This window comes from Odontesthes bonariensis, chromosome 9 (genome assembly GCF_027942865.1).
Source record: "Odontesthes bonariensis isolate fOdoBon6 chromosome 9, fOdoBon6.hap1, whole genome shotgun sequence".
Lineage (NCBI taxonomy): Eukaryota > Metazoa > Chordata > Actinopteri > Atheriniformes > Atherinopsidae > Odontesthes > Odontesthes bonariensis.
The window spans coordinates 3,547,654-3,572,999 of NC_134514.1; the positions used below are offsets into that span (position 1 = coordinate 3,547,654).

The 25,346-nt window shown below is 41.1% G+C and overlaps 1 protein-coding gene across 4 annotated transcripts in view; it reads right to left on the bottom strand.

Annotated features, from left to right (window-relative positions):
- Positions 1–25,346, bottom strand: part of LOC142387984 (leucine-rich repeat and fibronectin type III domain-containing protein 1-like protein) — a 470,255-nt gene that overhangs the window by 36,944 nt on the left and 407,965 nt on the right. For all 4 annotated transcript variants that reach the window (XM_075472790.1, XM_075472789.1, XM_075472787.1 and 1 more), the window contains exon 12: positions 23,178–23,488. In XM_075472790.1, coding sequence (XP_075328905.1) covers positions 23,178–23,488 — 311 coding nt within the window. The remainder of the gene's footprint in view (positions 1–23,177; positions 23,489–25,346) is intronic.

The following is a 25,346-nucleotide window of genomic DNA, read 5'->3' on the forward strand; positions in this document are numbered from 1 at the left end:
ATGTAGTATGCAGTATGTAGTATGTAGTATGCAGTATGTAGTATGCAGTATGTAGTATGCAGTATGCAGTATGTAGTATGCAGTATGTAGTATGCCGTATGGAGTATGTAGTATGTAGTATGCAGTATGTAGTATGTAGTATGCAGTATGCAGTATGTAGTATGTAGTATGCAGTATGTAGTATGTAGTATGCAGTATGTAGTATGCAGTATGTAGTATGTAGTATGCAGTATGCAGTATGCAGTATGTAGTATGCAGTATGTAGTATGTAGTATGCAGTATGCAGTATGTAGTATGCAGTATGTAGTATGTAGTATGCAGTATGCAGTATGTAGTATGCAGTATGCAGTATGGTAGTATGCAGTATGGAAGTATGTAGTATGCAGTATGCAGTATGTAGTATGCAGTATGTAGTATGCAGTATGCAGTATGTAGTGTGTAGTATGTAGTATGTAGTATGCAGTATGCAGTATGCAGTATGTAGTATGTAGTATGCAGTATGTAGTATGTAGTATGGAAGTATGTAGTATGCAGTATGTAGTATGGAAGTATGTAGTATGTAATATGCAGTATGTAGTATGAAGTATGGAAGTATGCAGTATGTAGTATGTAGTAAGCAGTATGTAGTATGAAGTATGGAAGTATGTAGTATGTAGTATGCAGTATGTAGTATGCAGTATGCAGTATGTAGTATGCAGTATGTAGTATGTAGTATGCAGTATGTAGTATAGTATGCAGTATGTAGTATGTAGTATGCAGTATGTAGTATGTAGTATGCAGTATGCAGTATGTAGTATGCAGTATGTAGTATGTAGTATGCAGTATGTAGTATGCAGTATGTAGTATGCAGTATGCAGTATGTAGTATGCAGTATGTAGTATGCAGTATGTAGTATGCCGTATGGAGTATGTAGTATGTAGTATGCAGTATGTAGTATGTAGTATGCAGTATGCAGTATGTAGTATGTAGTATGCAGTATGTAGTATGTAGTATGCAGTATGTAGTATGCAGTATGTAGTATGTAGTATGCAGTATGTAGTATGCAGTATGTAGTATGTAGTATGCAGTATGCAGTATGTAGTATGCAGTATGTAGTATGTAGTATGCAGTATGCAGTATGTAGTATGCAGTATGCAGTATGGTAGTATGCAGTATGGAAGTATGTAGTATGCAGTATGCAGTATGCAGTATGCAGTATGTAGTATGCAGTATGTAGTGTGTAGTATGTAGTATGTAGTATGTAGTATGCAGTATGCAGTATGCAGTATGTAGTATGCAGTATGTAGTATGCAGTATGGAAGTATGCAGTATTTATTATGCGGTTTCGAACACAGCCAGAGTCTAACAGCGGACAGAATTCAGGACAAAGACGATATGTAGGATACTTCTGAAACTCTGTGACCCTGCTACCCTCGTCCCTGCAGTCAGACCTGACCTTGGAACTGAGTCCAGTACCTGGTGACACCGGCCTCAAACCGGAGCAAAGTCAGAGCAACACGAGTCAGACGGAAACAAACGTTACTCCCAACGAATGATAATGCGGCGCCGCACTTGCTTAAGGTGCAGATGTGTTTGCCGTGTGAGCTTTGAGAGGCTAACTTTGATGACCAACGTTAGCTAAAAGTGAACCATCAGCTTCAGCCGAACCACGTTCTGATGATGGTCCAACTGAAGGTGAGAAACAGGGAAGCAACACACAGAGCGTCTGCAGCCACTTAGCCTTCTGCCGTCCACTTCCTCCGTGTGTGTGCTTTGCATTATTCAGGCGACGGAGGGCAGTTCCTCTTCATCGAGTCCGGAGCAGAGGTGACGAGAGGAGGGATGGAATTATAAAGCCCAGCCCGGCCCTCGGGGCACTGAGAGTGTGCATGAGTGGCAGCGTGAGTTTCTGTCTGTGTTCAGAGGGAATGTAAAAGAGCAGGACTGTGAAAAGGACCTAACGCCGCTGGAGATGGTCCGGTCTGCGGTGAACTTTATCAGGGTCGACAGTTCAGTCACTCAGCGTGAGCTCCAGCATCTGTTTCTCTCACCAAACACCACATTAATACAGTTCCCCACACATCTTTATCAGGTTATTATCTAGAATAAAGTCCCTACAGGTCCTACTTTTTGTCCACACATGGGCTGTGTTCCAAACCGCATACTTCTCCTACTACTCCTACTAAGTTTTTGAGTTAGTATGCAAGTTTGAGTAAGTGAGAAGTTCCCTGATGCATACTAGATTCTCGTAAATGTTGGGTATGCATCATGAGGTTACTACTCATACTCAAACTACCCAAGATGCAACGTAACGTGACGTCGCCGATCGTCATTTCCTGTCAAAACGGCAGTTTCAAGCTAGCTACAACGAGGGTAGGTTCACTTCCTGTTTTCAAAACAGAAGCACCAATTGTATTGTAATGGCTTTCCCTATGATAAAAGGCAACGGGTATTTTATTTTGTGAAAATAACCGGAAGTGCGTTGCTCACTGCGGCTAGCTTTAGTAGCGCCGAATTCGTGGGAACAAAATTGTAAACAGCCGGTATTTTGTCAGGTTTTCAACACGTTGGGGATCTAAACGACTACTTTCTCGCCTGAAAATGTTTCAAATGTTGCTAAAGTTTACAGAGTTTAGAGCTTAAGGGAAATCAGCTTCAGGCCGGCTGGAGCGAAATGCATTGTGGGTAAACGCTCTGCATACTGTCTGATCGATGAGTATGCAGAATGGAAGTGAATGCAGAGGAAGCCGGCTTTACGACCCCTAAAATCAAAACCATCTCTCTGTCGGCGGAGACCCTCCTCCCCCCGCACCAAGCCACACATCGGAACTTAATGGGGAAAATAGTGATCAGAAGCTTACTCTTTTAGCAACCAAATAAAGTTTTTACAAATCATAAAATGTTTTTTAAAGACTCTGTATCCTATTTAGAATAATTCCATCCAGATTTGAGCAGTGTAACTATTGTAGTTTCCATACAGGACCTAGTTTAGGGTGATGAGAATACAAAAAAAAAGCAGTAAAATGACCCTGTTCTACATTTTCACAAATCAGAAAAAGGTTTCAAAAATCCCAAACAAGGTTTTAATGAATCTATAGCCTCTTTAGAATAATTCCATCCAGATTTGAGCAGTGTAACAATTGTAGTTTCCATACAGGACCTAGTTTAGGGCGATCAAAATGCAAAAAACTAATCTACTATCTAATGCCGTAAAGGCAGTCTGCGATGCTGATGTGGAACAGGTGGATATCGCATTTTTTACACATTTTGTGCAGCTCAACACAGGATCCGTATATAAGTTAAATAAATGATGAGTCATAAGTGTAGTTTTGACCCTAACTGCAGGGTGACAGTAAGAGTTACGTTCAGACAGTCTGAACACTGAAACATCCTTTAGGGAAAGCAGGTGAGGCTTTCTATGCAATAATACAAACTGAGGGTCAGAACAAAGGGTATATTTCACATGTTTTTAAAAAGTTTTAAATCACCAGTATTTTATAAATAACTAATATTTTGGACCCGGTTGCCCCCAGCCTGCATAAAACAACACAGTAAGTATGACCAGGGCAACATATCCAATGCTTATGTCCATCTGTGGAAAAGCTGCACAACCACAACAGGCCCACATCGTCCTTAAGAAGTCAAAAATAACATCTCACACCTCAACATGAGATGACGGCAGCCATTTACCCGTCTGGGCACATGATATTTCAGTGGAAATATGTCTTAAAATATCTACTTGTCAAATCTATCTGCATTTGGTGTCTGTTTATGCTGGATTCTGCCCGTCTCTCTGCTACAAATACAGATAAAAGTCGTCCCTGTGTGCCAGATTTCACTCTGAAGTTTGAATTAAACTTCTCCAGAAGGACATATTCTTTAGTTGCACTGCATTTAAAAAAAAAAAAAGAGCCAAAAAACTGAAGCACAACATTCAAACTCCATCTTTGGCTGAACTTAAACATGTTTTTTGTTGACTGAGCAGGGACAGTGGGACCTGCCCTCAATTTCTTGGTCACGCAACAAAGTATTTGCATCTCAGCAGCAAGGATCCAGGGAGAGAAATCACACGTGAGAACCGAATTAAGACGAAACTGAGACGAGCTGTTAGAAAACACGGAAAAAGGTTCATTAACTGGACTGTATTTGTAATCAAGGCACAAATTCCAATTTCTAAAAGCGGGTTAGAGGTCATTGCAAACATAAAAAGACATGGAGAGTGCACAGACTCTACAGAAGAGCCTCTATGGACTTATCTGCTCTGACATTCCCAGAGGGAGCCACACCTGAGTTATGAAACCAACTAAACATCATAGTAACACTGTAATACTGTGTAAAATACAATAAATATCTGCTTATCCCTGTAACTGATGAACAAATCTGAGCTTTTAATGTCGTTGTGTGGTTTCTTTTTGTTTTGGTCCTTGTTTTTTTCATGTTTTCCTGTTTTGTTTTTTTTAGGGCTGGGCAAGTTTACTCGTTATTATCGCGTTAACGCATTGATTATTATTATTATTATTTTTTTTATTATTTATTTAATTTTTAAATTATATTAAGCGTTGATTATTTAACACCGATAAATATTTTATCGCGCATTAACGCATGTTTTTTAAAATTTTTAATTTTTTTAATTTTTTTTGAAAATTAAAAAAAAAACTAAATTTTTGTAGGGCTTTTGTGCCTTTAATGGATAGGAAAGTTCAGAGAGACAGGAAAAGAAAGTAATCGGCGGATCCACCAAACATGGAGAAGGGTACGGAACTTTTACTCGGCCATTTTCATGTTAAAGTTCTTCCAGACGGCGGAGTCGACAGAACCAAAGTCATCTGTAAACACTGCCAAGTTGAATTGTCTTCTCAGCGTAGTAGTTCCAGTCTAAAATATCACTTAAAGGCAAAACACACAACTGATAGCAGCAAGTCATTCAAGGAAACAGACAGTGGAGCGAGGCTTCTACATAAAAACTACAGAAAGATGCTGATGTTAAAAGTGTGTTTGCACAACAAATGTTATGGCACTTTCATTCATATGGCAGCACATTTAAAATAAAACTAAATGCTAAAAGCTATACGCTACTTTTGGATTCATTTTTGGATTTTGCGTACAAATGTTATTAATCGTGATTAATTAGATTAACCCTTTAGGCGCCAAGATTTTTTTTTGAAAATACTGGATTTTGACATTAATATTTCTAAAGCTGGTGGCTGAAAGGGGGTGAAAGATAGATGCCTACTGTACATTAGAAAAATGTTGCCCATGATCCATAGTTTATGTGGGGTATGAAATTATTGATCTAATTTGCATATTATGACGTCATCAGGTGGCAGCCATTTTGAATCTCATTATGTTCAGGAAATATTGGAATTGAGTGATTGTGAACTTGTTTTTTTAAAACTTTTTTTTTCTTTTTGTCTATCATCATCTATAATGATCAGGGAACAGGAAAGCAACAATAAAACAGAATAATGTAGTAAAATATTACTATATCATCATTACCAAATAGTAGGAAAACGCATGCGAAAAGTTGCCTATATTTTTTCAGGAAATGGTGGATATTGACTTGATGTTTGAACTTATTTTCATTTTTCTGTCTTTTACCATCATTCATAAGGAGGAAACCAACAATAAAACAGGAGAAAGTGGTAAAATACTGTCATCATTAGGCTACCATAGGGTAGGAAAACACATGCAAGAAGTGGAAGACATTGAATTGATTATTTTTTTTTTAACCTGTTCAACCTTATTCATAATGATCAGGAATGAGGAATACAATAATAAAACAAGTGGTAAAATGTCAGGATCATTGCGCTGGCGGATAGGCGCGCCGCGGCACCGGGGGCTGGATGGAGAGAGCGCATGCTAGAGATACCAGACCCACTTCTCCCACCCCCGATTCCTCGACCAACACGGACACTGCGACCGCGTTCCCCACTACCACCCACTCCATTGAGGTTGGATAACGACACCGAATGAGTTGGAGTGTGTGTGTGTGTGCTTGGAGAACAGCCTCGCTTCGCATGCCGGCACCATTGCCTTCGGAAGTTTCACGGTGAGAAGCATGAGCGCTCGTCCGATCCTCCTCCTCACGAGGTAAAAACTCTCCTTCGGAGTCGGAATCGGCAAATAGCATGCTCAATACTTCCGCACGGTTCAACTTCTTACAAGCCATGGTGTTAAAAACTCACTAATAGTTCGCTGACAATAAAAATTCGACTCGCACGTCTCTACAGAAAAGCTCTGAATAACTGCTTCCGTCTGAGCTCGCGCGGCTTTTTTGCACTGCCTTATAAAAACACTGTGAACTACAAAATTACTACAAAATGACTTGAGCTTGGTCTTGTTTGAAAGGGTAACATGTTTGCCAACTAGTGGTAGGAGGACTGAACACCTTAAAGCCCGTTTATTTTATCTACAGACTGTTTTGTTTATGCTGACGTCATGTCGCAATTCTGCGACTTTGGCGGTTAGAGGGTTAAACATTTTAAACGTTGCCCAACCCTAGTTTTATTGTTTGTTCTTTTCTTTCACTGTGTGGGTTTTTGCTGTTGTTTGTTTGCTTGTTCACCACGTTCTGTGTAATAAAAGGCGCTTTCATGCTTCCATACAAAGCTTTTTCGTGTATAATTTGAAAAAGCAATAAAGATATGTTTAAATAAATAAATAAAAAGACGCTAACTGAAACCTCCATCTTCATCATTTGATGTGAAATTATTTGAACTACCGAAAAACTGATTCCACAGTTTGTCAGGAAAATACTGACATGGTGGATTTCCTTCAAGGTCAGGGGGAAAACTCCCCTTCGTGTCTTCTTTTATACGGCCTCAGAATATCAATGTTGAAAGAAAGAGATGGCAGAGAGGATGGAGTGTGGAGGCAGAAAGGGGGGAAGAGGTTGTTTACTCCCACTTCTCGACTTCTAACTTTGGTAAACTTGAGACGGACGGGTTGTGAGGATGGAAGCTGGATCAGAGACTGACGGAGGATCCAGAGACAGACAGCTGGCCATCATTAGTGGGAAGAGGTCAGCGTGTCCACCGGCTGGCTTTATCACACACATGGAAGGCGTGTTTGTTCCAGCAGGCGGGTGAATGAGGTCGGGAGATAATGGTGTCAGATATAGATGTGACATGTTGGGAGGAGCGATGCTGAGAAAGTACACAAGCGGAGGTGGAGATGCAGCCGGAGACGGGTTCCAGGAATGTTAAACAAAGAACTGCAGAAGCAGCATTTAGCTGTTATGCTGCAAACAAGTGGAACAAACTGCCAGTGGAGATTAAACTTTCACCAAATGGAGACATTTTTAAATCCAGGTTAAAAACATTTCTGTTCTCATGTGTCTATGCATGAAATCTGCACGATATCTTTGAACTTATCTGGACTGTTGCTTGTTTTTAAATTCATTTAAATCATCTTATTTGTTTCTCTTTATATTCTTTTATGTATTTTTAATGCTTCTTCCACTCCCTGCTGCAATGCTTTTATTTTATATAAAGCACTTTGAACTGTTTTGTACATGAAATGTGCTACAAATAAATTTGATTTGATGAGTCAGCGAGAAGTTCCCGGATGCATACTAGATTCTCCGAAATGTTGGGTATGCATCATGAGGTTACTACTCATACTCAAACTACCCAAGATGCAACGTAACGTGACGTCGCCGATCGTCATTTCCTGTCAAAACGGCAGTTTCAAGCTAGCTACAACGAGGGTAGGTTCACTTCCTGTTTTCAAAACAAAAGCACCGATTGTATGGTAATGGCTTTCCCTATGATAAAAGGCAACGGGTATTTTATTTTGTGAAAATAACAGGAAGTGCGTTGCTCACTGCGGCTAGCTTTAGTAGCGCCGAATTCGTGGGAACAAAATTGTAAACAGCCGGTATTTTGTCAGGTTTTCAACACGTTGGGGATCTAAACGACTACTTTCTCACCTGAAAATGTTTCAAATGTTGCTAAAGTTTACAGAGTTTAGAGCTTAAGAGAAATCAGCTTCAGGCTGGCTGATTTCGGCTAGTAGTATGTAGTATGTAGTATGGTAGTATGTAGTATGCAGAATGGAAGTATGTAGTATGTAGTATGCAGTATGTAGTATGCAGTATGCAGTATGTAGTATGTAGTATGCAGTATGCAGTATGTAGTATGTAGTATGTAGTATGCAGTATGTAGTATGTAGTATGCAGTATGTAGTATGCAGTATGTAGTATGTAGTATGCAGTATGCAGTATGTAGTATGCAGTATGTAGTATGTAGTATGCAGTATGCAGTATGTAGTATGTAGTATGCAGTATGCAGTATGTAGTATGTAGTATGCAGTATGTAGTATGCAGTATGTAGTATGCAGTATGTAGTATGGTAGTATGTAGTATGTAGTATGGTAGTATGTAGTATGGTAGTATGGTAGTATGTAGTATGTAGTATGCAGTATGTAGTATGCAGTATGTAGTATGTAGTATGCAGTATGCAGTATGTAGTATGCAGTATGTAGTATGTAGTATGTAGTATGCAGTATGTAGTATGCAGTATGTAGTATGTAGTATGCAGTATGCAGTATGTAGTATGCAGTATGCAGTATGCAGTATGTAGTATGCAGTATGTAGTATGCAGTATGCAGTATGTAGTATGCAGTATGCAGTATGATGTATGTAGTATGTAGTATGTAGTATGCAGTATATAGTATGTAGTATGGTGTATGTAGTATGGTAGTATGTAGTATGTAGTATGTAGTATGCAGTATGTAGTATGCAGTATGTAGTATGTAGTATGCAGTATGCAGTATGCAGTATGTAGTATGCAGTATGTAGTATGCAGTATGCAGTATGTAGTATGCAGTATGCAGTATGATGTATGTAGTATGCAGTATGTAGTATGTAGTATGCGGTTTCGAACACAGCCTAACTTTCTTTCTTGGTGCTGTTGGTTCTAGATTTCTTTGCTTGTTGAGCTTCTTGGGTCTTTCTTGTTATGTTGTTTATGAATTATTCAGTCTCGCATCTGGGTTCTCTTCACAGAGAAGTTGAACAAAGACTTTAATTCGTCTGTACTGTAAGTTTCAGAGTAATCTAAGTCTAAACGCTGTGCTCCGAGCTTAACTTCGCTCCAAAGATGATAAAGAGATGTGACCTCCCGTGAGCTGAGCTCTGAGTTTGAACGGGAGAGAAAGATTTGAGCTCAGCCTAAAAGCCCTGCTGTCATCTCCTGTTCTGGATGCTTTGTGACCGGCGGGACAGAGTGACACACGGCTGATGGAGGGAGGCCAACGGTCAGGAGGGATGAGATGCATTCAGAGGAGAGACGATGACGTTTCAGCGACTTTCAAAAAGACCGAGCGTTGATGGAGGGATGGAAGCAGGAGATAGGAGGATGAGTAAAACAGAGCAGAATATGATCAGCTGTCATTTCCTCTGCTTTCCCCCACTTTCATCCACCCACACTGTAACGAATTGCTGTATATTTACGGTGGATTTACAACAGTATCCGACTGTATTTTTACAATAATTGTAAAATACTGTTGAATAGTCATCCCTCACATGTAAATTAACAGTTAAATCAGTCATTTAACAATACCAGTAGGTAACTGTAATTTAACAGCATAAAACAGTATTTGTAATGAATTGATGTCCAAATCCAAAATACGTTATTATACTGTTAAATAAATTAAGGTAGATGCGCTGTAAAATGACTAAAACACAGTTATCCTACCGTCATGTACTGTAATCCAAAAAAACAGTATTATACTGTTTGATAAATAACAGTAGTTGGACTGTATAATAACTACAACACCTACCATTATTCTACGGTCATATACTGTAATAAAAAAACGGTAATATACCGTTAAACTGATATCGGCCTTTTTTTAATCGAAGCTTAAGACCGACCTTTTTAGACAGGCGTTCGAACTCTGATTAGGGCCACTATGCATCCATTCTATCCGCTCTTTTTTAATTATCTTAATTTTATACAAATTCTATTCAATTTTATTGCACTTGTGGAAGGCTTTTAATGCCCTGCAGCACTTTTAGCACTTTTACCATTTCTGAATCGTGTGTTATGTTTTGTTTTATGTTTTGTTGTTTTTATCCTGTTGTAAAGCACTTTGAGTTCCAGTTGGCGATTGTAAAGGGCTATATAAATAAAGTTTCATTGATTGATTGATTGATTAAAATAAATAACAGTAGTTGCGCTGTAAAATAACCTACTGCTGCCAGTATTTTACTGTTATTTTACAGGGAAATTCTTGTTGCAGATTTATTCAGATCTGCAACAGTAAAATACTGGCAGCAGGGACGCCAGTATTTTACTGTTATTTTACTGTTATTTTACAGTTATTTTACAGTTATTTTACAGTATTCTTTACTGTCAAAGAAACGTCCTCTCTTCCCCTCATCCATCACTGCCTCCGTCCATCTTTACAGCTTCCCATTCTGTCCTCCCTCCTTCAACAGAAAGTAGGATGCTGATTAGAAAGCTAACGCACACACATTCGAACAGCCACACCCAAAGCCTTTCACTCCTGCTGTAGGACAGAGAGAGAGGGAAGCAGCAGAAGAGAATATTAAAGGAGCACAAATCAATAGATTAATTTCCTGGCTGAGCCCGTCCTGCACTCATAATCCTTACAGTGCACGTGGACTTTGTGTGAGAAAGAGGTGAAGGAGAAAGGTTATTCTTGCCCTTGGGCGGAGCTGAGAAGGAGGGAGGATTGTAAAAACATGGCTTCCTCTCAGAGTCTGGCCGACACAAAGAGACAGAGAGTGGGAGAGTGGGGGGGTGAGGACATGTCGAGCTGTTATCTCGAAGCTTCCATTATCGACTTTTCTGCCAACGCAACGAGCTGAAGCAAAAATCAGAGAGCGAGGTGAAGAAATAACAGGAAAGAGGAGGAGGAGGAGCTGCTGAAACCGGCTTTCTCTGCATCCTTCGCCCGACCTGCTTTCACTCCTCTGTCCTCTAACTGCTGCCTCGAGTCAGAGCCGAGGCAGAAGTCTGACGGGTAACTGTATCAGGTGTCACGGAGGCTTTCATCATCAAAAAGAGGCGCACTTTTTCTGATAACTGGTTATCAGCAGGCTTACGTGAATGTAAATTCAGGGAGCTTCTCTTAATGACAAAACCGTCTCCTGATATCATCGGATGGACGAGGAAAACACTCCCGACAACCTGAAAACAAGTCCCTAACAACACACCGAAGGCAGAGAAATAACCTACAGAAACATAAGAATGAGACTGCAAGTAAACAGAAGTTTAAAATGTTAAAGGCAGCGAAATTCAGCCAAAGCTAAGGTATGGCGAGGTCACTATAGTCACATGACCACAGTATCAATCAATAGTTATACACGCCCAGCAAATAATCACCACAAAAGTCTGCTATGTAGCTTATCTGTGTGCAAATGCAGTCTCACTCACATAGCCACTAACATAACAATGGACTCGTCTCCGTCTCCCTGTTAGCGTTAGCATTAGAGTTAGCATTAGAGTTAGCATTAGCGGCGGAGGTGCTGAAGTGGACAGGCTCGTTAACAGCCTGAATCCCGCCTTCACTACCTGGTCGTCCTTCCTCCGCCGCTGGGGCAACATTGGACTCATCATCACCTGCCCTTTTTTTGGTGATAAATAAATCTAAAGTTTTCTGCTTCCTGTTCATATTTTACATTAATTAGCAAACAGAAAATCCCGCTAATAACATCAGCTTTCACCTCCAGGCTCCGTCATCTCGTGGGAGGAGGGGGGGGCTGGGAGATACCACATTTCAAAAGATACTTAGATCAATTGATTGTGTTGTTCAGAATTTAAATTGTAGTTCATATATTTATTAAATAATAGAATAATCTATACAAATTGACACAGAGTGATACCATAAATTAATTTTAAAAGAAAAAAGAAAAACGAACATTTCCATTTTCCCCTTGAGCCAAGGTGTGGCAGTTGCCGTACCCAATTGACGCCCATGGTTAAAGGTCATGACAGCACAGTTAGAAACAGGCTGAACAGGTTTGGTTTGTGTGGAAGGGCTGCAGGAGAAAGCCTCTTCTCTCTAAAAAGAACATGGCAGCACAGCTTAGGTTTGCAAAGCTGCATCTGAACAAACCACAAGACTTCTGGAACAATGTCCTTTGGACAGAGCAGACCAAAGTGGAGATGTTTGCTCATAATGCACAGCAGCACGTTTGGAGGAAACCAAACACAGCATATCAGCACAAACACCTCACACCAGCTGTCAAGCACGGTGGTGGAGGGCTGATGATCTGGGCTGGTTCTGCAGCCACAGCACCTGGGCACCTCGCAGCCACTGAGTCCACCATGAACTCCTCTGGACACCAAAGTGTTCTAGAGTCAGATGTGAGGCCGTCTGTCCGACAGCTAAAGCTGAAACTGGCTCATCAACAGGACGATGGCTGTGTTCCAAACCCCATACTTCTCCTACTACTCCTACTAACTTTTTGAGTTAGTATGCGAGTTTGAGTAAGCGAGAAGTTCCCGGATGCATATTAGATTCTCCGAAATGTTTGGTATGCATCATGAGGTTACTACTCATACTCAAACTACCCAAGATGCAACGTAACGTGACGTCGCCGATCGTCATTTCCTGTCAAAACGGCAGTTTCAAGCTAGCTACAACGAGGGTAGGTTCACTTCCTGTTTTCAAAACAAAAGCACCAATTGTATGGTAATGGCTTTCCCTATGATAAAAGGCAACGGGTATTTTATTTTGTGAAAATAACAGGAAGTGCGTTGCTCACTGCGGCTAGCTTTAGTAGCGCCGAATTCGTGGGAACAAAATTGTAAACAGCCGGTATTTTGTCAGGTTTTCAACACGTTGGGGATCTAAACGACTACTTTCTCACCTGAAAATGTTTCAAATGTTGCTAAAGTTTACAGAGTTTAGAGCTTAAGGGAAATCATTACTTCAGCTCACTGCTGCTGAAGCTGCTCCATGAATAACGACTCAGTGTGACATGTGACCCTTTTCTAACATCGACGGCTTCATCAGCTGTTAAACAACAATATTCTGTCATTCAGACAGTATATATCCGTATATAGTGTGTTGATAAGTCTTCCAGCTCCACATGTGTGATATCTCAGCATCTGTACATTTCACCGCTGCTTAGACAGACCTTATTATCTGATAAGACAGTTGTTAAAGCACCCTTCTCACAGCCCCCAACATGCAGCTGTAATGTTTCCTGTGCAGTTCCATCTTAGTCGGTCTTTCAGTGCTCAGTGGGAGCTGAAATGATGGTTGTATGCGTGTTCCTTCTGCTCATGTCACCGCTGAAGCTCTCATAGATAACAGCCTCAGTCATTCAGCTCCGCCAGAGAGGACCAGACGTTTGGAGAATGAGCTGATAGGTGAAAAGGAAACCACAAAACATTGGAAAGTATATTTAATGTGAAAGTACCTTTCCAGTTTTGCACTTTTATTTTAGGGAAATATGATTTTCACCTATACCTATATATACCTATATATATACCTATATATACCTATATATATATATATATATATATATATATATATACCTATATATATATACCTATATACCTATATATATATACCTATATACCTATATATATATATACCTATATATCTATACCTATATACCTATACCTATATATCTATATATATATATATATCTATATATATATATATATATATATATATATATATCTATATATATATATATCTATATATATATATATATATATCTATATATATATATATATATATATATATATATATATATATATATATATATATATGGATAATGATATAGTTAATGAAGTATACATAATGGAAAAAATGACTTTTTCACTTCGCCTACAAATGAACAGATTTAAGTTATGATCAGAATGGTATACATAGTATAATACATCCAATATATATAATAATAATAATAATAATATATATATATATATATATATATATAGTCTTCTATGTACAACAGTCACGGCCAGATTTCGTGGAGTTAACGAATTGATAGATTTGGTTTTTGTGGTGGTGTTTTGTCTTTTTGTTCGTTTTATTTTTTTATTTATTATTTCTTTAACTCTTGGGATTTATTTGTTTTGTTTCAGTTTTTCTCATAATCTGATACACAGCTCTACTGTCTCAGGAAAAGGTTGCTCGGTCTCCTGTTTATTCTATTTAATATTTTATCTAATTGTTTAAAGAAACCCAGATGTTGATGTCCCAACATACCATGTACATCTCTGTCTGTTCTTTTTATTTTAATAAAAAAAAAGAAAATGGAAAAAAAGAAAAAGAAACCACCAATGCTTCTTAAAAACCTTCGTAATGTGGGGGTCCGTGGCGTAGTGGGTTGAGCAGGCGCCCCATGTACAGAGGCTATAGTCCTATCTGCAGCTGGTCCCGGTTCCAGTCCTGCATCGTACGGCCCTGTGCTGCGTGTTGTTCCCCCTCTCTCTGCCCTGCTTCCTGTCTCTCTCCAACTGTCCTATCATTAAAGGCATAAAAAGGCAAAAAAAAAAATAAAAATAAAAAAAACCTTCCTAATTCCAATCCAAAGGTTTCCCTGCAGAATGGGCAGCGGTGAGAACTCTTTCAGAGCGTTCCAAAGTTTTATCGCCCCATTTGTCATGGCATCATGACGAGGCATCTGCAGCCCGCAGGGACAAGAGGGAGGCTTCGGACTGGACCATCAGCAGTTGGGAAAATGAACGAGTGACCTGCAGTTTCCCGCCATCCCTCAACAACTTGATGAACTACAGAGCCGCCGCTCCACAGCCGGCTGCCTTTCGCACAGTTAAAGGTTGGGTAGGGGTTCTTTTTCTGGAACATTTTTTTACATATTGCTTGAAATACTCTTCACACCCCCATTGCAACCAATTAATTAAAAGTTTTGACACAAATATGAAAAGTTTTAGTGGCCTCTAGAACGTACAAAAACAGTATCCAATCATACTGAACGGACCGTTAACGATGATTGGATTCTGATGCCGTCTATCAAACTGCAATCTGTTCCTCCCTCCCCCTCCTTCCCCCTGTGCGCGTACCCTGCTCCGTGAACGAATTACGCGTCCAGAAGCTTGGCAGGAAGCTAAACTAGAGCCAGCTTGGCTAGCACCTAGCATTATTAAACGTATAGTTATCATATACTAAATACGGCAACGATCGATGCTTGCTGTCAGAACAGCGCTCGTGCACCTTCGTGCTCGTGCGCGTTCATGTACTCTAGAGGTGTGGCTTCGGGGGGAAAGTGAAGAAAAGGGTTGGGACTTTTTACCTGTGTATTTTCAAAATGCAGCTTCGCTGGACTCAAAATCCAGGATCTCCTGCCCTACCTTTAAAGCAGGGCGTGCACGATCCATCCGCTTTACCTGTAGAGATGAAGGCTTGTGCACGGTTCCCCTGAGGAGGGCGTGATTAGAAAGAAATGGTGAGCTTTGAATGAAAAAAACTAGGGCTGGGCAACGATTAAAACTTTTAATCTAATTAATCACATGATTTCCCTGATTAATCACGATTAATCACATTTGTACGCAGAATCCAAAAAATGAATCCAAAAGTAGTGTATAGCTTTTAGCATTTAGCTTTATTTTAAATGTGCTGCCATATGAATGAAAGTGCCATAACATTTGTTGTGCAAACACACTTTTAACATCAGCATCTTTCTGTAGTTTTTATGTAGAAGCCTCGCTCCACTGTCTGTTTCCTTGAATGACTTGCTGCTATCAGTTGTGTGTTTTGCCTTTAAGTGATATTTTAGACTGGAACTACTACGCTGAGAAGACAATTCAAATTGGCTGTAAATGCAGGAGTTCTTTTTATTAAATTTATTTTGAAATACGTGCTTTTATGTTGAAACCAGTAAAACAGGAAGTAGCGCCGGTTAGCTCCGTGAGCTTCACACCTGTAGCGGTGATGTTACCTGCTAGTTTATCTTTATTTTATTACTCCATGCTTCGTGGTGTTTACTTTTACAATAATAAAACCTGCGTTAATGCGCCATAAAATATTTATCGGCGTTAAATAATTAACAAGTTAACGCGACAAAGGGTTAACTCGCCCAGCCCTAAAAAAAAAAATACAAAAAAAAGGAGATGGAACTCAGCAGGGACAGTTTTATTATTGCAGCTGATGCAGGAGTTGGTGCTATTTGAAGATGATCAAGTTCCTGCTTAGTTTTCTACTGATTTAAATATCCGCGGTTAACTGAATCCTTTGATACAGCTGCATCTCTGGCTGCTATGTGTGTGACAGAGGAGCCTCGCCTGGCTTTCAAAGGCTCTTTTCAACACTCTCTTTAAATATTTTTGCAAAAAAATGAGGCATGCTGAGCAGGCAGACTATTTGAGACCTGCTTTTGGTGTTTGGAGGACTCAAGAAAAAGGATATTTTTTAGTGTACATTTACAGGTGTTACATAGAGGAAGACTTGTGATATTAACAAATATATTAACATCGAATTCAAAGTGAAGAAAATCTGTTGAGACTTTTCTGCTGAACTCCCAAAGTATACCAACCTGAGAGGTTTGCTACGGCTAAATGTTCAGGCAGAGAGCGATTGAATGTGAGGCAGGGACCCGTCAGGGCGGGTTTTTTATTGGATGGTGGTGTAATTAGGCCACATCACCAGAAACCATTGAATCAGGCATGTTGGAAACACAAAGAGCCGGGGCCCTGGGGACCGGGACTGAGACACAATGCTTCAGAGCATGGAAAAACACAATGTGCTGCAGGAATGTGGACACAGCTATTAGACACAACAGAAATATGTGATTTTATGATGATTTTATGATGATGAATGATCAGGAACGTCCAACTGAATGAATCCAGGGCTAAAGATGCACATGTGGTTAGCTTTAAAAAGGCTAAAAGTTAAAGTTTGTTGATGGCTGGATAAAAACCTCGGCTGTAAATAAGTTTGTCCGAATTAATCCAGCGAGTCCTTCTTTCAAAGACTCCCGAGAAGAAAAAGAAACATTTGGTGTTCAGCAACCAGGAGGCAGAGAGTAGGATAAATTGGAACAATAAATTTGGAGTGAGTGCCTCAGCGTGCGGTGATGAACATGTCAGAGCTGCTGCTGGTGTTCTGCTGGGCAGAGTATCTGTAAATATCAGGGCCAGACTGCAGAGGCCGGAGAGGCCGGAGTGGGCGTCAGGAGTCTCTTCTGTTATAGCGTACGTGGAGAGGGCGAGTACTCCGCCAAAGAGCTCCACTTCTGTTCTCGAATGCTTCCCAATCCTGCCGCTGCGCATTAAACTGCAGCTCTGATGGCAGGATGGCCAGAAAAAAGCTGAATGCATGCAGATAATAACAGTCACATGCAGCGTGAGTACAGTGGCCTGCAGGGACAAAGTTTCTGCACAAAGACTATGGCTGTGTTCGAAGCCGCATACTTCTCCTACTACTCCTACTTTCTGAGTTAGTATGCGAGTTTGAGTAAGCAGAAGTTCCCGGATGCATACTAGATTCTCTGAAATGTTGAGTATGCATCATGAGGTTACTACTCATACTCAAACTACCCAAGATGCAACGTAACGTGACGTTGCCGCTCGTCATTTCCTGTCAAAACGGCAGTTTCAAGCTAGCTACAACGAGGGTAGGTTCACTTCCTGTTTTCAAAACAAAAGCACCAATTGTATGGTAATGGCTTTCCCTATGATAAAAGGCAACGGGCATTTTATTTTGTGAAAATAACCGGAAGTGCGTTAGCTCACTGCGGCTAGCTTTAGTAGTGCCGAATTCGTGGGAACAAAATTGTAAACAGCCGGTATTTTGTCAGGTTCTCAACACGTTGGGGATCTAAACGACTACTTTCTCACCTGAAAATGTTTCAAATGTTGCTAAAGTTTACAGAGTTTAGAGCTTAAGAGAAATCAGCTTCAGGCCGGCTGATTTCGGCTCGGGCAGGAGCGAAATGCATTGTGGGTAAACGCTCTGCAAACTGTCTGATCGATGAGTATGCAGTATGCGGAATGCGGTTTTGAACACAGCCGACGTGTCAGTTTAACTTATTAAACACGCGCCGGTTGTGTCCGTGTCGTATGAGGAAACATTTCAGCCTGACAACATGAGAAGGGGCGGAGCTACCGACCACCAATCACCTCCGTCAGATGTGTTCCTATAGAACCCAGAACAGACCCAGCTGAGGAGAAGGAGCTGAAATGGTCCCTAGTTCCTGTATGTCCGAATGAGGGAAAAAACGGCCCCGTTCCTGAAAAGGTTCTAGGAACTGCAGAAGGTTCCTACAGTGGGAATGCGCCCATTGACTTCGTTACAACACCTGCTGTTTAGGATGCAGCCTGCAGGCCGTGCAGCATCTTAGCTGCTGTTAGTTTTAACTTCACCCCCCCCCCCCACACACAACCGACATCTCATTCTGTATCCTGCTGCTGATCAGCCAGGAGTCGAAGTCAGACTCGTAGAATAACTTTTTCAGATGAGGATCACATGAAATTAGGCGTTAATAAGAACAGATCTGCACATAATCTGGAATAACTGCCTGTCATTGTCATTGCTTTGTCTCATTTTTGCTGTTTTGTTTTTGTTTTTGTTTTTAGGGGGGATTCGACCTGCAGAATTATAAGTAAGATGATGGAAACGATGCAGAGCAACACGAACTGAAAGATGTTCGGTGCTTGTGATGCTTTTGAGGTTTGAGTTCTTTTAGAAGGAAGAATTCACTTTTTCGGTGGCTCAGAAATCTCGCCTGTTTGAAAGGTTTCAGTGCTCTGACAAACTCACTAAAAACATATTTATATATATATATATATATATATATATATATATATAAGGATACACATATACCTGTCCTTATTTATATTGTGAGATTAATTTAGTTTAAGTTAATTAAGTTAATTTTGTTGTTAACAGTGAGCAGAAAGTAGAAAGTTGAACCAATTTCTAATGGTGAGCTGTAGAAGTATCATCTCTTGGTTTTAATTCAGTTTATTTAAATATAATAAAAGTCATCTCAAGGCACTTTAAAGTTACACTCCAACTCAGTCCGCATATAATTAAATTAAATCAAATTAATTCAAATCCTAATTAGACCGGTTCATGATAATTGCATTCATATGATGCCGATTCATAAGAGTTGCCATGCCAACCGGCAGAAATTAAGCTGGAGAACTTTATTTGATGAGTATCTGAAGCAGGTACTGATGGGTCTCTGAGGCTCCACCTGAAGGCTCAGAGGTGCAGGAGGGGTCAGAAACGGGATCCCTGGGCTCAGAGCCGGCCCAAGGCATAGGCCAACTAGGCGGTCGCTTAGGGCCCCCACGCCACCAGGGGGCCCCAGAGAGCACCGAGACGTTGTGATAAAAAAGTAAATACATGAAATTAAAATAACATTGAATAATTTAAACGAAATTGTATTACACCAGAAAATATATATATATTTTGAAAAATACTAATACTAGGTTAATTTATGCCTCCTGTTGGCTGCTGCCACCGTTGGGCAAAATTATTTAAGTATTGTATTTATTATTTAGGTGTTTAATTTTGATTACAACTTTATTTTTCTGGAAGATAATGTGAATGTCATTTGATTCTATTTTGTATTTGGATTTTGAACATTTTGCACACCTTTGCACATCTGAAAGAAATTAATCCAGCCGGCTGATGTTACTTCCAAATAGTTAAATTAATGAGCCAGACTTATACATCACTCTTTATGTAGAAGTTAATTAAACCATATTTATGAGTTTGCTATCCCTTTAAGGTTAAAAACAAGAATGAAACCTGTATAATGTAAGATGATCACAAATAATGCTAATGATTGTGGGTCCGTTACACACATAACAGTGTAGCCTGTGGAATAATGAGGCATCTGGAGCTGAAGTGATATTAGGGGGGCCCCAAATGAAATTCTTCTTAAGGCCCCATAAAGGCTTGGGCCGGCCCTGCCTGGGCTCAGCAGAGCGTAGGAAGCTCAGCAGAAGGGCTCTCTTCTGCTTTTCTACCAACTGTTGCTGTTCCCTGGAGGTGGGGGGGCTCCAGATGGCCAGAGCTGCACTCAGAAAATGCTGAGTTTGCCTGTTTAGGGCAAGATAACATTCCTCCAGATGCTTTTTGACAAAAAAATTGTATAAATACCATGAACCACATATGGCTTGTGTGGATAATGTTCTGTCCTGTGGTGGCATGAAGCTAAATTAGTCTTTAAGCAGAACAAATAATGAAAAAATGACCTGCTGAGGGTGTGAAGATGGACATTGGCTGTGTTCCAAACCGCATACTTCTCCTACTACTCCTACTAACTTTTTGAGCTAGTATGCGAGTTTGAGTAAGCGAGAAGTTCATACGTACCACGTCCACTCTGGGCTTCCGTATTATACACCCGATAAGAAGTAAAGCACATTTGTAACAATAAAAGTTTCAGGTTAAACCTGAAATCAGCACAAATCGGTCTTACAGGCAGATAGGGGGTCAGCTGCTACAAAAAGTGACCTTTTACCATTTAATGTGTGTGATCCAGGTGTGTTTAATCTGAAAGGAATCAGGAATCAACACAAACACACAGATAAAAACATGTCAACACTCTGCTGGGGCCTGAGAGCGGGACGCCTGGCTCAGCAATCAGCCGAGCGGCCCGGTCAGAACGATTTCATCGCCCCCGTTGCTCGTTCGAAATGATCCATTTGGACGCCCTTAAAGGGCTCTCTCTCAATTCGAGGGCTGGAAAGTGGTCACTTGTGTGCCACTAGTCTCCGGTTAGAACCAGACTGGAGGCCGTTGGACTCGTTTCAAACTGTCATCTGTCAGCCCTCAAAATGCTTCGTAATAACACTCAATTATGCATTCTGGATGCTGTTGCCAGGCAACGGGGCTGGCTGAGTGCCGGATGGGACCATCCAGCGGTCACTCAGAATCAGGGGCTGACAGAGGGTCCGCACTTCAGCCTGAAATACGCTCTGAAAGTCACATCTGGTGATTAGGAGGCGGCCGTTAAAGCTGCCCGAGTGCACAGTTTGGGAAGAAGGCCGAAAGTTTCCCTCCGGAAAGTTCAGCTGCTCCTCTCTGAAATGCAGCGCTGTGCTATCTCACTGGCTTTACTGCAACTTTTATACGTTTGGAGGATCCTTTCTTCCCAACTTAACCACTTGGCTTCTCCTTTAATGTGAAATTCAAGCGTTGCTGCAGTGATTCTTTACTCTGAACATTTTTCTTTATTATGTGAAGGCAGAAGATTGCTGCTTCGCATTAATCTTAATGTTCCGTCTTGTTCTTCTCATTAGACGTAATTTTCTTTGTTTTATCTCTATTACTTTCTGCCTCAGGGTCTGCAGCATACTCCCACTATTATCCATATTAAGTTTTATGGCCTTTTTGTTGCAGCGCTCATTCTCATTTCCCCCCCAAAATAATCCCAATTTTCTTATTCTCGACCCGCCTGCCGTGAGCCACAAAGTAAAACTTCTGGCTGGACTACCACTCATGATGATTACACTTACCGTGGGAAGAAAGGGAAATGAAAGAGCTCCAGAACTGATCTAAAGTCTGCTACCTGAGCTCTTCTTTTTCTTCTTTATGAACACAGAACTGAAGTTAAATTAGATTTATTACTAGGGCTGGGCAGCGATTAAAATGTTTAATCTAATTAATCACATGATTTCCATGATTAATCACGATTAATTGCATTTAATGTTAGTTGCTGGTTTATCCTTGTTTTATTACTCCATGGTTCGTGGTGTTTGCTGTAACTGTGTGAATGTGATGCATTCAACAGGCTTTTACAATAATAAAACCTGCGTTAATGCGCCATAAAATATTTATCGGCGTTAAATAGTTAACAAGTTAACGCGATAATAACGAGTTAACTCGCCCAGCCCTACTTTATTGCATTTACCGGAACACAGGACTGAGCATGAGCTGCCAGCTGGGAAAATGGATCAATGTCATGTCTGTTGTGACTTTTAGCAGTCGGTAAACACTGAAAGACCACGTCCACTCTTGCAGCTCCAGGAGAAACACCCTCAGCGTGTGCAACGGAATGCTTGATGTGCCGATCAATGCTGATAGGAGCTAATGACAATGGTGCATTGTTCTGGATCCTCTGAGGCAGCTGGGATCAGGAGGAAGAGCTGATTCGTGTTCGATAGGCGTCAGAATGAGAGCAAAACCACGAAGGCGTGGCCTTTAAAGCTCAGGGAGGGCCGCGGATGATGACCCTGGTATCAGACTCAGAGGCTGTGTTCGAAACCGCATACTTCTCCTACTAACTTTTTGAGTTAGTAAGCGAGTTTGAGTAAGCGAGAAGTTCCCGGATGCATACTAGATTCTCCGAAATGTTGCGTATGCATCATGAGGTTACTACTCATACTCAAACTACCCAAGATGCAACGTAACGTGACATCGTCAAAACGGCAGTTTCAAGCTAGCTACAACGAGGGTAGGTTCACTTCCTGTTTTCAAAACAAAAGCACCAATTGTATCGTAATGGCTTTCCCTATGATAAAAGGCAACGGGTATTTTATTTTGTGAAAATAACCGGAAGTGCGTTGCTCACTGCGGCTAGCTTTAGTAGCGCCGAATTCGTGGGAACAAAAATTGTAAACAGCCGGTATTTTATCAGGTTTTCAACACGTTGGGGATCTAAACGACTACTTTCTCACCTGAAAATGTTTCAAATGTTGCTAAAGTTTACAGAGTTTAGAGCTTAAGCGAAATCAGCTTCAGGCCGGCTGATTTCGGTTCGGGCAGGAGCGCAATGCATTGTGGGTAAACGCTCTGCATACTGTCTGATCGATGAGTATGTAGTATGTAGTATGCAGTATGTAGTATGTAGTATGGAAGTATGCAGTTTTTCGAACACAGCCATGGTCAGAGACATGGATGCAGCCCATTTGTACGTAGCAACAAATGGTAAATGGGCTGTTATTCTTTTCTAGTCCAGCTGATATCTTAAAGCTCTTTTACAACAACAGCAAATTCACCCGGTCACACACTCCTACAGCTTTTCTTAGTCTGCACACACTTTCTATCTATCACTCAGATTCACACACCAATGGAGGGATCAGAAGTAACATGGGGATCAGTGCCTTCGACAAAGATATGTGGTCTGAGGAAGCCAGAGATTCAACCACGGATCCTTCTCTTGCTGCCCAAAAATCAGACATATTAAATAGAGTCCTGAAATTCAGCCGTTTAAAGCACCAAGAAACGCAAAATATGACAAAGAAGACCCAGGATAAAGTCCTGTATCAGGCAGGAGTGGAACAGCTTTCCCCCTGTCTTACCTGTATATGAGGATATCATCTGTGGAACTGTTGTACTGGATCTGGTACATGCGGACTCCTGGGATGTGGTTCTGAGGAGGCCATCTGATGGTGGCAGAGCCGGACGTCACGTCCGACACGCTGACCCTCTGCTGGTCAGACCGGGCGTGGCCTCCACTAATGTTGGACTTGATGGAGGTGGGGATATCCGAAGGCCCCGGGTCGGGGTCCAGTTTGGGATCAAAGTGCGGAGAAGGGTTGACGACCAATTCCACGGGAGCAGTGGCCTCGCCGGCGGCGTTCGATGCTATGCATGTGAACTTTCCTGAATCCTTAAAAACGGGGAAAAGAAAATTATCAATGCTAATATCAGTGCTGTTACAATCGATGTAAATATCAGTGCTGTCATAATCAATGCTAATATCAGTGCTGTCATTATCACTGCTAATATCAGTGCCGTCATAATCGATGCTAATATCAGTGCTGTCATAATCAATGCTAATATCAGTTCTGTCATAATCAATGCTAATATCAGTGCTATCATAATCAATGCTAATATCAGTGCCGTCATAATCGATGCCCATAACAGTGCTGTCATAATCAATGCTAATATCAGGAAAAGGGTGGAATGCCCTCTCCGGGTCGGGAATGAGATCCTTCCCCAAGTGGAGGAGTACAAGTATCTCGGGGTCTTGTTCACGAGTGAGGGACGAATGGAACAGGAGATTGACAGACGGATCGGTGCGGCGTCTGCAGTGATGCGGGCTCTGCACCGGCCCGTCGTGGTGAAGAAGGAGCTGAGCCAGAAGGCGAAGCTCTCGATTTACCGGTCAATCTATGTTCCTACCCTCACCTATGGTCACGAGCTGTGGGTAGTGACCGAAAGAACGAGATCGCGAATACAAGCGGCCGAAATGAGTTTCCTCCGCAGGGTGTCTGGGCTCTCCCTTAGAGATAGGGTGAGAAGCTCGGTCATCCGGGAGAGGCTCGGAGTAGAACCGCTGCTCCTCCGCATCGAGAGGAGTCAGATGAGGTGGCTTGGGCATCTAGTGAGAATGCCTCCTGGACGCCTCCCCGGTGAGGTGTTCCGGGCCCGTCCCACTGGGAGGAGGCCCCGGGGAAGACCCAGGACACGTTGGAGAGACTATGTCTCTCGGCTGGCCTGGGAACGCCTCGGGGTCCCCCCAGAAGAGCTGGAGGAAGTGGCCGGGGACAGGGACGTCTGGGTCTCTTTGCTCAAGCTGCTGCCCCCGCGACCCGATCCCCGGACCAGCGGAAGATGATGGATGGATGGATGGAATATCAGTTCTGTCATAATCAATGCTAATATCAGTTCTGTCATAATCAATGCTAATATCAGTGCCGTCATAATCAATGCTAATATACGTGCTGTCATAATCAATGCTAATATCAGTGCTGTCATAATCAATGCTAATATCAGTTCTGTCATAATCAATGCTAATATTAGTGCTGTCATAATCAATGCTAATATTAGTGCTGTCATAATCAATGCTAATATCAGTGCCATCATAATCAATGCTAATATCAGTGCTGTCATAATCAATGCTAATATCAGTGCCGTCATAATCGATGCTAATATCAGTGCTGTCATAATCGATGCTAATATCAGTTCTGTCATAATCAATGCTAATATCAGTGCTATCATAATCAATGCTAATATTAGTGCTGTCATAATCAATGCTAATATTAGTGCCGTCATAATCAATGCTAATATCAGTGCCGTCATAATCGATGCCCATAACAGTGCCGTCATAATCAATGCTAATATCAGTTCTGTCATAATCAATGCTAATATCAGTTCTGTCATAATCAATGCTAATATCAGTGCCGTCATAATCAATGCTAATATACGTGCTGTCATAATCAATGCTAATATCAGTGCTGTCATAATCAATGCTAATATCAGTTCTGTCATAATCAATGCTAATATTAGTGCTGTCATAATCAATGCTAATATTAGTGCTGTCATAATCAATGCTAATATCAGTGCCGTCATAATCAATGCTAATATCAGTGCTGTCATAATCAATGCTAATATCAGTGCCGTCATAATCGATGCTAATATCAGTGCTGTCATAATCGATGCTAATATCAGTTCTGTCATAATCAATGCTAATATCAGTGCTATCATAATCAATGCTAATATTAGTGCTGTCATAATCAATGCTA